This window comes from Ovis aries, chromosome 3 (genome assembly GCF_016772045.2).
Source record: "Ovis aries strain OAR_USU_Benz2616 breed Rambouillet chromosome 3, ARS-UI_Ramb_v3.0, whole genome shotgun sequence".
Lineage (NCBI taxonomy): Eukaryota > Metazoa > Chordata > Mammalia > Artiodactyla > Bovidae > Ovis > Ovis aries.
Window position 1 is genome coordinate 209,363,563 of NC_056056.1, and position 13,344 is coordinate 209,376,906.

At 58.5% G+C, this 13,344-nt stretch overlaps 1 protein-coding gene across 3 annotated transcripts; it reads right to left on the reverse strand.

The window, feature by feature from the left end:
- Positions 1–289: 289 nt before the first annotated feature.
- On the reverse strand, positions 290–12,964 carry ATN1 (atrophin 1). 3 transcript variants are annotated; one of them, XM_042248208.1, is made up of 11 exons: positions 12,350–12,964; positions 8,730–8,921; positions 7,299–7,486; positions 6,908–7,045; positions 6,657–6,770; positions 3,980–5,964; positions 3,606–3,828; positions 2,544–3,240; positions 1,511–1,654; positions 1,006–1,186; positions 290–861 (listed from the first exon to the last, which is right to left on the reverse strand). In XM_042248208.1, the coding sequence occupies exons 3-11, from the start codon at positions 7,323–7,325 to the stop codon at positions 828–830; spliced, it is 3,543 nt and encodes a 1,180-aa protein (XP_042104142.1). In that variant the 5' UTR covers positions 7,326–7,486; positions 8,730–8,921; positions 12,350–12,964; the 3' UTR covers positions 290–827. The 3 variants fall into 3 exon arrangements, with proteins under 3 accessions (XP_042104142.1, XP_027823731.1, XP_027823730.1); XM_027967930.2 differs by lacking the exon at positions 8,730–8,921 and having other exon boundaries at positions 3,980–5,961; XM_027967929.2 differs by lacking the exon at positions 8,730–8,921.
- Between the last annotated feature and the right edge of the window lie 380 nt (positions 12,965–13,344).

Genomic DNA, 13,344 nt, shown 5'->3' on the forward strand with positions numbered 1-13,344 from the left:
TCCTAGCTGTGGGACCAGTGGCAGAAATGCCTCCTGAGTCTGCGTAGTTCCCTAGAACTGTCCTGGGCTGCCAGCACCCTGACTGCCCAGCCTTGGGCAACCCCTTATGGTGGAGCCAGGGCTCCAGGACCCCGGGTTCTTTGTGAGCCCTCTCCAACTCACCAGGGTCCCTACCCACTTCCGGGCTGGTCTCTAGGAGGTCGCAAGGCTTTCTCTCGAGGTGTCACTGCGCGGAGACCCACACCCCCACCCACGCCCCACAGCCCACAAAGAAACAGCCACAGACATCTTCCTGGGGAGTCGTGAGGATGTTTTTGTTTGGTTGGTTTGGTTTGGGATGTTCTTTAAAGAGCGTCATATAGATATTTATATATATAAATTATTAATGTGGGGGAGGGGCAAGGGTCATACATCGCAGTGAGGGTGCGCACACGGGGGTTGGGGGGACGGCTGGGGAGGGGGAGGGGCAGGGGCGGCACACGATGCTACGCAAAACAGCCACAGCTAACAGATGAAATAATCACACCAGGGGTGGGGGGTGGGGGGCGGGCAGCGGCCACGGGGCGGGGAGGGGTGGGTTGGACGTGGGGGAGGAAGAAAGTTGGGGGCCAAGGGAGAGGGACCCGGTCCAAGATACTGTGCGCTTTCTGCCCCCACCCACCCCCTCCCCACCACAAGAGCCTCGGCCTTGCATCTGTCCCTTCCTCTCTCCTGCCCAGAGGCTCGAGGCCCGGGCCTGAGCCGCACTCGAGGCTCTGAGTGGCAGGTGGGGAGGGAGGCCTCCTTGGTCCAGAGGCAGAGGCGTGGTGCTCTCTCGATCGCAGGTCCTACAGCGGCTTGTCGCTTTCCTTCTTCAGATGACTGGGGGGAGAGCGGACAGAATAGGGGGTGGGGGGGAGACAGACTGACGTCCACCCTGACTCGGCCCGCTCACTGAGGATGGGTGCCCTCCCGCGGGGGCCCTCCCCGGGTCCCTTCCGGTGGGTTCCAGGCACCCTGTGGTACCTGTAGTAGTCCTCCTGGGCGGGCAGCGGCACACTGTGCAGCGGGTGATGGGCGTGCAGCCACTGCTGCTGCTCCAGCGCAAGGCGCTGCAACTCAGCCGACTGTGCGTGCATGGCCTGCAGCTGGTGAGCTGCCGACATCGGGGCAGAGAGGGAGGCTGGCAGGTCCCGGTATGGAGCAGCTGTGGGCAGGAAGGGCAGGGTCCACATGAGTGATGAGGTACTCAGGTGGCCAGACACTGTACATACAGAGGAACCGCAACTAATCACCTTAGGTGACAGCTGGTCCTGCAAGCTGCCAAGGTGGTTAGGATCCAGGCCTCTGAGCCTGACCCTAACATCTGTGCCTCTCGGCCAGGACCTCAGGCGTCCAGCTTCCATTCCCAGTTCCTCCCGCCACCTCCTCATCTCTCCTCTCCCCAAGCCCAATAAGACTAATTCCAGCACCTAACTTCCTCCATTCTTTCTCTCCAGAGACCGTCCCCACCCCCAACCTCCATCCTTACCAAAGAGCTGGTGACGAAGAACTTCGTTCTCGTGCAGAGGGTGAGGAAGAAGGGGGTTGGGGAGGGTCCCAGCTGGGTAGGGGATCCGGGTAAGGTGAGACCCTGAGGCCAGGGGGTCAATGAGAGGGTGCACCGAGGCAGAGGCTGGAGGGTAGAGAAGAGGAAGGTGTCACCAGAAGGCAGGTTTGGGGAAAACCATGCATTTGGGTGAAGGGCTCCATGCCTGGGAAGAGAGGTGGACGATCAAACACAGGGTGATCCAGTGAATCAAAAAAGGCACAATGGAGGGGCTAGGGGTCTGGGAGATGGACAGCGAAAGACCCTACTGCAGGAGGGACAGATGGACGGATGGCAGAGGACAGGAGATTCCAGTTCTCAGAGGGACCTGAGGAATAGGGAGTGGACTACCGAGAAGAGATGGAAGAGAAAAGGAAGTTTAGGAAATGAGACAGGGAAGAACTTAGAGAGCACAAGGAGCCTGGAATGAATGTGACTGGAAGGCTAGAGGGGGCAGTGTTCTGACAATTAGAAAAATAGTAGAAAGACTCATTGTGAGTAAAGCTCATTGTCACTTGTGATCCCACAACCTGAGCCACAGGGCTTTCTAGAAGGTCACATATCTATAGATTCGGAGAGGAACATGAAACATCTCTGCCTGGATGGAGAAGATGGCAAGAAACAATAAAGCTGAACCCATAGGAGCAAGGAAATAGTTATGAGAAGGGCTCAGGGACAGGCTGTGAGGGGAGGAAGGTCACACTGCTTTAAAGGTCCCCACCTCTGGCTTCTACCATGGGGTGTGGGGGGAGACGCCAGACCTGAATGGGGCTGGGGTGTGGGGCAGGGTCTCTGTAGTAGGGCTGGGGTAGGAGGAGACAGGCTGGGGAGGCAAAGACCTGGGCAGCAATCTCAACAGAGCAGCTCAGGCCAGATGTGGGGTGGGAAGTCCAGGCCTGAGCAACAGAAGTGCGCAATGACCTTCTAGGATGCAAGGTGATCTCAAAGGGCCTGGCCAAGGACGAGGGAGTCTCACCTGCGTGGATGGCATCCTGCTGGTGGAGGTGCAGGTGAGAGTGGATGTGGGAGTGCTGGTGGTGATGGGGGGTCACGTTGAGCATCTGCAGCCGCGCCAGCGGGTCATTGCCCAGGGCGGCCACCCTTTCTGCGTGCTGCCTCTCAGCCGCCAGGCGCTCCGCGTAGGACATGTCAGGCCGCAGGGCGGGCCCAGCTGCCAGCGCTAGACGTTCTCTCTCCAGGGGCCCCAGGCTCGGATGGAAGGGGAAAGGGTGCAAGCCCGGGGGGCCAGGCTGCAAAGCCAGGCCCCCGTGTCGCGGAAAGGGATCCAGGCCTGGCCCAGGGACCCCATGTAGGGGCTCCAGCTCGCTGGGCTTCACCTCAAAGCCAGGCTTGAGGCGGTCACGCAGGTCTCGTTCACGGGCTTCCCGCTCCCTCTCCCGGGCTGCTGGGTCACTGCTGTACAAGGCCGGGACATTGTAACCCAGGAGCCCCGGGTCCACTGCCCCCAGGGGCACGTAGAACGGATGGTTGCGATTGCCAGGAGACATCACGTGGGGCCGGGCGTATTCGCTGAGGGTGCGTAGGGCTGGAGTGTCGGGGCCCAGGTAAGGGGGCACTGTAGCCACAGCACTGCCCGGCTCAAACGGAGGGCGATGGGGCACTGGGCCGAGAGATGGGCACTCCACTGGAGCACGGCCCTCCTGAGCCAACTTCTGTGGGACACAGGGAGACGCGGGGTCAACAAGGCAGGTCCCGGTCCTCAGCTGCTAATTTGTCTCAGCACCTGAATGCCTAAAGCCTCAGCTTACTGTAACTCGGCCTACCAGGGATTTCCCTGCCCCTTCTCTTCTACAGAGGAGAGATGCTCTTCCTACGATCCATGGGTACTCTGACCTGAGCTTACCTTTCTTCAGCCCAAGGATGCAATTCCTGCCGCTGGAATCCTCTGGTCTCCATTTCCTGGGTTGCCAAGGCTCCTCCTGTCCGACAGGTGGCGCATGGCCCCACCCCCTCGAACCTCCCTGAGTCGCGTAGAGGGCGGCCCCGAGGAGGGAGGCGCGCACAGTGACGCACTCACCACGCTGCGTTCCAGCTCGCGCTCCTTCTCGCGCTCGCGTTCCTTCTCGCGCTCCCGCTCGCGCTCGCGCTCCTTTTCTTCGCGCGCGCGCTGCTCGGCCTCGCGCCGCACCTTCTCTACCAGGTCGGCCCGTTTTTTGGCCAGCTTGGAGCCCTCCAGCGGCACGAAGTACAGATCGCTGCGCGCGCACGAGTTAAAGCCGCGGTCCAGGTGTTTGTTGAACCTGCCGGGCGCCGAGGTAGCGTGCGCTCAGCCCCTGCGAGCGGCAACCCCAGTGGCGGCCGAGAGCAGGGCCTGGAGTACTTTGAAAAGCATTACTCGAACGCAGGGCCCATCCCGCGCCCGCCACCCCCAACCCCAGCCCCGGCGCTCACCTGGCCGACTGGCTGGCGTGGCTGGGCACATCTACCACCTTGGGAGGGGGCGAGGGGCTGCGGGCCGGGGGCACCGGGCTCTCGGGGGTCTCATATTCCTCCGCCGGCTCCTGTTTGATCTGCGTGGCGCTCAGGGGCGGCCCAGAGGCGGCGGCCGCAGGCGGTGCGGGCAGGGATGACAGGCCGGAGGGCCCCGCAGGCGGCAGCGGCCCGGGCCCCACGGTGGGCGACCCCGGCTTGAAGGTCCCTGGGCCTGCGGGTGGCGAGGTGCCTCGGTAGCCCGGTGGGGTCCCCGTTCGGAAGGAGGGCGGCGACCCCGGCTTGTATCCAGGTGGAGTGGCTGTCTTGTAGGCCCCTGGGGACGGGGCTCGCTTGCCATACGGCAGGGGCCCAGGTGGGGAGGCTGTCTTGTAGCCTGCTGGCGAGGAAGCCACTGTAGCAATGACCGTGGAAAGTGTGGCCGAGGAAGTGGTGACCGGAGGCACCGGTGGAAAGGGGTAGGGCGCCCCTGGGGGGCCCTGGGAAGGAGAGGGGTGTGAACCTGGGTAGGACCCTTGAGAGGAGGAAGAGGAATTGGAAGAAGAGGAGGCTGGGGGTCCATTGGGACCTGCTTGGCTGTAGGACACCTGGCTGTGAGGTGGGGGCAGGTGTGCTGGCCCTGGTGGATAGGGTCTCAGAGACCCCAGGGAGGGAGACATGGCATAGGGGTGTGCATGGTGGGAACCACCGCTCTCCAGGGGGTGAGGATATGCTCCAGGGGGAGGGGGCCCAGAGCCCCCATGATGTGGTGGTGGTTGCTGCTGCTGTTGCTGTTGCTGGTGGTGGTGGTGATGTGTTGGGGCTGATGGGTGGGCTGTGGACTGGCCTCCAGCTGAAGGAGGGAAGGGACCTGGGTGGGCACTGCTGTTGGCTAAGAGGCGGCCATAGGGAGGAGGTTGGGGGGGACCCTGGCTCCACACAGCCTGGGATGGGAGAGAAGGCTGCGTATACTTGGGGGGCTGATTGGAGACAGAGAGACTGGTCGGGGGAGGGAAGGAGTGGGGATAACTGGGCAGTGCCTGGGAAGCGGGGTACTGGGAGGCAGAGGCAGAAGAACTGGAAGAGGCGGCTGCTGCAGAGCTGCTAGCAGAGGATGAGTAAGGATACCTCATTGGGGGGGCAGGGGCTGAAGAGGACGCAGGGGGCAGAGGATGGGGTGAAGGAGCAAGAGTGGGGCCCTTCTCCGGGCCAGGAGGAAGTCCACCCATGCTCTGCCCCATGGCATGAGGGGAGGGGAGATGCCCAGGTAGTGGCTGGGCCCCCAGGCCAGGAGGAGAGGCCGATGCATTGTTAAGGGGTCGAAGGGCAGGTGGGGGAGGCAGGTTTGGTGTCACGTGGGGGAAGGAAGTTGGTGGTGGCGCAGACGGTAGGTTTCCACCACCGACTGGAGTGTTAGGCGGCTTCGTTGAAGGAGCACCACCAGCCCCAGAGCTTGATATTGAAATGGGGGTGGTGGGTGGGGGGTGCTGCTTACCCCCACTAGGGGCCCCCACTGAAGAGGCAGCCCCACTCCCCTTGGGACCCAGTGAGGGTCCAGACAAAACCCCCCCACCAGACCCCCCAGGGTAGAGCTGTGGATGAGGGGGAGGGGCCCCTGGAGGAGTCTGGAACATCCGAGATGTGGGGGGCTCCATGGGAGCATGATATCCAGTGGGTGTCACAGAAGGGTGGGGTTCAAAGCCAGGCTCTGGCTGTCGGGGGGTGCCGTCAGGCGGTGGAGGGGAGGGAGGGAAGAGTGGAGGTGGGTGATAGGGGCGGGCGGGGCCCTGAGACAGGCCAGAAGACGAGTCGGAGTCATTCTCCACGCTTCCAGGGCTGTAGACGCTAGGAGACGTGCTCCGGTTGTCCTGGTCGATGTCCCTGGGGTCGCTGCTGCCATCGTCGTTGAGGCTCCGCCCATCCAGACTGTCCAGATCGGAGGGAGACTGGGGCCGGGCCAGCTCCTGCTGCACAAGAGGGAGAGCCATGGTGGCCTTTGCTTCTCCTGCCTCCCCTGGATTTGGGGCCTCGCTGGCACAGAACGATTTCCCATCGACAGCACACAACTGCACCACAACGGGAAGAGTACTCTTGCTCAAGCCCACCGCCTGGCCTTCTGGGGATCCTCCCCTCTCACAGTCTCTCTGCTGCTCCCTAGCAGGCATTCACCCAGTTCCTTCCTCAGGCATCCATCTCTAGCATCTCCTCCCATTCCACAGCTGAACCCAAATCCGTATCTTCCACCAGCCCATCTGCCATCCTCTCATCTCATCCACCCTTCTAATTAAACATCCCAGAAACCACTGGTTCTTAAGAAGACCGCTTCTGCGTGCTCTTTATGACTTACTTGTTCCTCCTACTGAGACTTCTCACCCTGGATCTCCTCCTCAGAACTTGCCTGAAAACCAGGCCCTAGAAAGGGAGAGCCTAGAATCCCCCATGCTCTACCCATTCCTCTTTGGCACTGCCTGGTCACCTGACACTCTGGCCAGAGCCCTAAAGATCTGACTGACATCCAGACAGGCCACTTCCATAAGCACTCAGGTAAGACTTTTCTCTCATATTGCAGACAAAATTAAAGTAAGAATTGTGAGTGAAAGAAAGTTTGGGTGAAAGAATGTCAAGAAAATGGGTCATGATGGCGACAAGGGTCTCCCACCTCAGTTTTGGTCTTTTTTGGTGCGTTGGTCTCCTCACTTTCGCTCTCTGAGATCTCTTCACTCCGGCCCTGCTTGCTGACCTTTGGGGTGGAGGCTTCCTCTACTCGGGCTTTCTGTTAGAAAGAAAGAAAATTCCTATCTTGTACTTCCACCAGTGCCCTCGGCCAGACAGGAAGCTCCCCACAACACACACATACACCATCAGCCCCAGTGCCCGGGCATCCTGTGGCAGGACGTGGGGACAGAATACCTTGGCCGTCTGCCTAGACTTCTCGGCTTTGCCATCGCTGCTGGACGTGCTGACCCCGCCAGGGGAGGCCCGGCCCCTCGGTCTCAGCTCTTCCCGGGGCCCGGGGGCCTCTTTCTTCCGTCCACTCCTCATTGACATCTGAGGGAGAAGGAAGTGAGCAGATGATGCGGTTTTCTACATCACACCTCACCGCATCCTGTGCCTTCTTTCTATTCCCCTCCAGTGGCTGTCGTGGAAAGATGGGGTTCAAAGCCAGGCTCGGCTGTCTGGGGAGGAAGCAAGGAGGGAGGAAAGAGTCGAGGAGGGTGGCCGGGGTGAGCAGGGCACTGGGACAGGCCAGAATCTTCCCTGACCGTGGCCTTCTGTGTCTTTCATTTTAGCTCCTACTCACTGAGTCTTTATTCTGTCGTGTCTTCATTCTTCAGGCTGTGGAGACCCCATTCTCCTCTGCCCGGGCAGCTGGATACAGAAACTTCTCTGCTTCACCCTAAGTTCCCCCCAGCTACAGCCTGGGAAGCAAGAAGCAGGCTCTCCGAGTTTTCAGCACCTGGAACTTGCAGGGTCTGTCTGCAGTGAAGCCTGTTGGAAAAAGACCATCAGAGTCTCCAAACTGGACAACAGAGCCTGAAGGGGGTACTGCTGCACTTGTCAAGGGGCTGAGTGGGCAGCCCGGCCATGACACACTGCTGGCTTGCCCATGGGCCGATCCAGCTTTCTGTGAGTGAGGGCAAGGTCATCCCCTTCATCTCTCGGGAAGGCAGAAAGCACAGGTGTTTCTATGCGCCCCAATTCAGGAGATCACACTACTTCCCCCTTGGAAATATATGCGCACACAAAATTCCACAGAGCCTTACAAAAGGAGCACAAAGAGATGTACCTGAAATATAAGCTGATTTATTGAGTGCCTTATGTCAAGCCCTTAGATGACATAAAGTCCAATTTCATTTCATGTTTACAACCATCCCTGAAAGTGAAATTCATTCAGTCGTGTCCGATTCTTTGCGACCCCATGGTCTATACAGTCCAGGGAATTCTCCAGGCCAGAATACTGGAGTGGGTAGCCATTCCCTTCTCCAGGGGATCTTCCCAATCCAGGGATCGAACCCATATTTCCTACATTGCAGGTGGATTCTTTACCAGCTGAGCCACCACGGAAGCCCAACCCTATAAAAGAGGTAGTCTTACTATTCCCATTATATAGGTGAGGAGACTGAGGATCAAAGATTGTGATTGTGACTTGCCCAACTTCACGCGATGAGTACACAGTGAGGAGCTAGACACAGTGCCAGAATCAAGCCCCATCCCCCTGACTTCCAAGCGCATGCTCTTTTTTCAGTATTTAGCTATACTCTCATCAGAAGTTGGTGAGGAGAATTCTCAGAAGGCCTAGATCAGTCTCTGAGATATGAAAAGAATCTTTCTTCACATTAGAGTAGGTGGGAGAACAATGTCCCATTCAACAGGGCAAAGGCGCGCAGCCCTACCAATGCCAGGACCAAACTGAGGTGTCCCCAAAGTGATGAACTTCAATTCTGAGTCTCATAAGCCCCCGCTCCAGTGCTAGTGCTTAGGTCCCCTAAGCGTGGAGGAAAACTCAGAGCTTTCACTGTACCAACCAAATCAGTGGAGATCACTGAGCAAACATTGAGTTTATACATAAGTAAGCCTGCCCTCCCATCTGGTTTAGACAGGGGCTCCCAGCTCCTCATAGCCAATCTATATACATCTATATGTTTCCTTATATATCCATATTTACATAGTCAGCAATTTTCATTTCCACTTGTGTTTCCTGCTAAGTGTCACATCTCTCCATGTTACTTACCATAAGATCTTTTGAGAGCAAAAATACTGTCTTCTTTTTATTTATTTTTGGTTGCCGCAGGAGGGCTGTTGTGCCCCGGCTTCTTGTCACATTGGCTTCTCTTGGAGCAGAGGCTCAATAGCTGTGGTTCACAGGTCTAGTTGCTCCACGGCACGGGGGATCTTCCCGGACCAGGGGCTGAACCCACGTTCTCTGCATTGGCAGGCAAATTCTTAACCACTGGACCACCAGGGAAGTCCCCAAAATACTATTTTCTTACTGTTTTCTTCCTTTCTATATCGCTCGCAATGTCCTGTACATATGGGTGTTCTGGTCTCTTTTTACTACTGACCTTTAAACCCACTGACTTTAGTAAGTCTTCTCAAATGAAGTGCTGCTAGCCTCGGTGGGAACGGAGCAGGCTTAGCCACCTACTCTGAGCTGAAAGCCCTGGCTATGGAAACAGCGTTTCCACATTCTATAGTGTATTTTCCCAAGGAATACAGAGTAATTCTTTCTCACTCACCTCCACTGAACCCTCCTGAGGCACGCAGTGAGGGGTGAGCCTAACTTTTCCAGGAAGCTTACTAAAAATCTACTTGAAGTCACAAAATAGCTGGGTCAGAGCCCAGGTCTGAGCTTACAAGTGATGCTCTGCCCAGTCTCCCAGCCATTTCTCTTCCACTACAATTATTACCACATTTTTGAGCTGCTGTGTAAACTGATTTTCTAATATTGTCAACCCACCCCCACCAAAACCCAACATAACGAAAGGGGGAAACAATCTTAACGAAAGCACAAGAGAGATGATAGTGACTGGTGTGTCTTTTGGCAGCCCCTATAAAGCAGGGTACTTGTCTTCCTATCACAGAACCATCTTCACCGTAGGTGAGTCAGGGAAAGGCAGGAATGGAGGTACCTGAAGAACAGAGCAAGCCCAGGGTGCCCCTCCCCCACCTCAACTTTTAATCAGTTGAAATCTGATAAAACTAGCAATGGGTAGCTCTGAAGAAGAAAAGCAGTCATGAAAGGGTAGGTGACCCTGGGGAGGAGTGGCAGGAGATAGGGCTGGGTTATACATACATTCCTGAACCAGGAGCCTGTTTTAGCACCTGCAAGCTGAGCTAACTACCCTCCTTCCTGCTCTAGTAGTCTGTCACTGTAATTCCAACTTATAAAGCACCTACTGTGTGTCTGCAAAAAAAAAACTAAGCACCTTCACCTTCAGCACCTTACTGCAAAAGTAAAATTATAAAGGCCAGACTGGGGAGGTGGAAACATGAAAAATAAGGAAAAAAGAGTCTCTAGGTAAGAACAAGAAAAAAAAATTAAGGGAGAAATGTAAGAGGTCAGAAGGAATACACCTCGAGGCACAAGGCTTTCTAGGATAGGCTTGCAGGGTAAATTTCAGGAACGTAGGCCCAGCCCCCACCATTGTTCCAGAACTTCCAGACTAACAAACCAGTCCTAGATAACAATGCAGCCCAGACCAGTAGATAACAAGATAGGGCCTAAGCTTGAGGATCTACAGTTGTCACTGGGACCTCAGATACCATCTTATCTGTGACCCTTCGTCAGTGAGGCCAGGGCTCAAAGAAAGAGAAGTGACTTGCCCAAGGTCACAGTTACTCAGAGGTGCAGCCAGGACTAGACGAGGAACCACGTCTCCTGGCTCTGGTCCTGAAGCCCACCACACCAGCTGTTCCACAGCCCTCTCCCCTGGGCCACTCTCACCTGGGATGGGCATGGAGGGCCTAGCCATGCTTACAAGGTGGGAGAAATAGAAGGTCGAAGGCTGGCTGAGGGAAAGGGTCACTATGGAGACAGTCTGGGAAAGAGGAAAAGGGATACCTGGGAAGGAAGACTCAAGTTTAAGAAAAGGGAGAAAAACCTGCACAAAGAAGCAAAAAGACTACTGTATACATGAAGTCCCGGGACTTGCCTGGTGGTCCAGTGGTTAAGAATCTGCCTGCCAATGCAGAGAACACAGGTTTGATCCCTGGTCTGGGAACTAAGATCCCACATGTTTGCGGGGCAACTAAGCTTCGTATGCCACAACTACTGAGCCTGAGCACCCTAGAGCCCGTGCTCCACAACAAGAGAAGCCAACAGCAATGAGAAGCGGGCACACTGCAACTCAAGAAAGCCCATGTACAGGAAAAAGAGCCCGCGCCACAAAGAAGACCCAGCGCAGCCAAAAATAAAATTAAATAATATATATTTTTAAAGTCTCTAATAACAAACTGCCAAGGGTGGTATAACTAGGATCAGGAGCATTTCTATCCTCCCACCATGCCTAAGAGGAAGGACTTGAAGAAACACACATGACCTGCATGGAATATGTCTACTTGTTCCCAAAGGCAGCTGGATGGAGGCTGGTCGAGGCTCGGAGGAACCTCCTCTCCACCAGCAGCACCAGAAACATCCCCCAGAACTCTGCCAAGAGTCCCAAGGACACAGAAAAAGGCTGAGGCCCCCGTCAAGATTCTGAGCCCCCATCTCTTGGACATCCCACTGGATCATTGCCATGGCAACAAAATGGCAGACCCTACCCCTCAAAAGTCCATCCCAGGGGTTCATCTGTCAGCCACTCCCCCTCCAGTTGCCAAAGCAACTCTAGTCCTCCTTTGGTACTTAAAGAGTACCTACCCCAGTAGAGAGAAGTGCCTGCACAAAGGGAAATCTTCGAGCACAAAACAGTAATGAAGGATCCACCCCCTCTTAAAGAAACCACAGCTAGAGGGGCAGTGGGTGCTCTGGGGATTTGTGGGTGGGGGTCACAACTTGTTTGGAGTGCCTGTAAGATTGCCCAGTTCGCTCCAGTCCACCCTCCCAGAAACCGTTTCCCCCCAAGTCTCCCTCCAGGGGTCCTGTCTTCCTCATCGCTTGCAGGAGGAACCACACTACTGGGCCCCAACATGCCCCTCTCCAAGAAGTACCTACGCCTGGCATTGGAAAAAGCTGACCCGGAGTTGGGGAAAGAAAACTGAGTCACAAAGGCATCACCTTCCCACTTCCACCCGGGAATACGCCGGGTTTTTCTTCTCAAAGGCGGCCCTATCGGAGCGAGTCCCGGTTTCCCCAGGTTCCAATCTCCTCCCTCAATCAGCTACAAACCCTTTCTATCTACCTACCACACCCCTTCCCCATTTCCCACCTTCCTTCTATACCTGGCACCCCGAACCCCGGGCTCTGACACCCGGGTCTGGGCCTTTGGGGGTTCTCCTGGAGTCCTCATGCTCCACCTCGCTGCCATCTCTCCATTCCTTTTTACCTTCGCCCAAAGCCCCCTCCCGGGCACCCCGTTTTTCCTCCACCAAACTCCCACCTCGGGGTTCCTCTTTGGGTCTCGGGGTCCTGCCCACCCTCCTGCCCCATTGGCCTTCCTCCTGAGACCCTCCCACCTCCCTCTACCTTCTAGATCCTCCAAGTGCCCCGACCCCCTTCCCTCCTCGGTGGCCGGCCCCACCCCTTGAGCCCCCAGCCTCAAGCCGGGCACTGCCCGCAGTGGGGGACCAGATCGGAAAAATAACAAATGGAGGCGGCGGCGGCTGCGGGAGGGGGAACTGGGGAGGGTGGGGGTGGGGAGCCGCGGACCAGAACCCCGGCGGGCCCGAGGCCCAGGCGGCAGCAGGGCTTACCTGGTTGTAGCTCGGGACGGCTGGCTGGCTCCGAGCGGATTCGGGGTTCCGGCGCCTCCGGGGGGCGGCGGCGGCCGCTCCCCCGCCCCCCTCTCCTCTTCCCGGCTTCAGTCGCCGCCGCGACGGCGGCGGCGGCGGCCCCGACCCCCCCGGAGGGCGGCCCCCATCCCCCCTCTTACCCCACCTGGCCCCGGTCTCCCGCCGGCCTCCGGAGCAAATCCCGATCCCTGCTCTGGCTCGGCCCCTCCCCAGGCCCGCCGCCTCCTCTCCCGGCCACCCGGAACGCCCGGGCCGCGCAACTCGCCCCCGCCGCGCCGCCGTCCGCCCCCGCGGCCCGGCCGGCTCTCCGCGCGGCTGCGACCCGCCGCCTCCCGCCCACCGCCCGCGCCCGCCCGGCGCAGCCCTCACCGCCGCGATCCCCGGCCCCCTTAGGCGGCCTCCGCCCGCGGCCTCCGCCCCTGCCCGGCGGTCGTCTCCCTCGCCCCTTCCTGGCCCCTCCCCGAGGCCGCCGGTACCCCCGAAACGGGTCCCGGCCCCAGGCCCCTGCCCGATGCGGGGCTGCGGGCGGGCGGGCTGGGCGGCGCGTCCGGCGACTCGCACAGGAAAGCGGACGGCGAAGGGAGGGAGCTTGGGAGAGGGGGATGGGAGAAGAGAGGAAGAGGGAGAAGGAGGGAGCGCGGAGGAACGGAGGAGAGAGGGGCCGGGAGGGAGCCGCGAGGGAGGGAGCGCGAGGCGAGCGGCGAGGGGGGAGGGGATCCGGAGAGGGGGAGGCGCCGCGCGAGCTGGCCGAGACCGAGGCCGAGGGGCCCGGGGCGCGGGGAGGGGTGCGCCGAGGCGGAATGCGGGGAGCCCGCGGTCCTGGCGCGGAAGAGGGCTAGGTAGGGAGGGGGGTGCGGGCTGTTATGGGGGAGGCTGGAGAAGTTTGGGGGGCCTAGGGGTGTGTGGCGGAGGTGAGGGGGGAGGCTGTGGGTGTGTGGCAAAGCCGCGGGGATGGG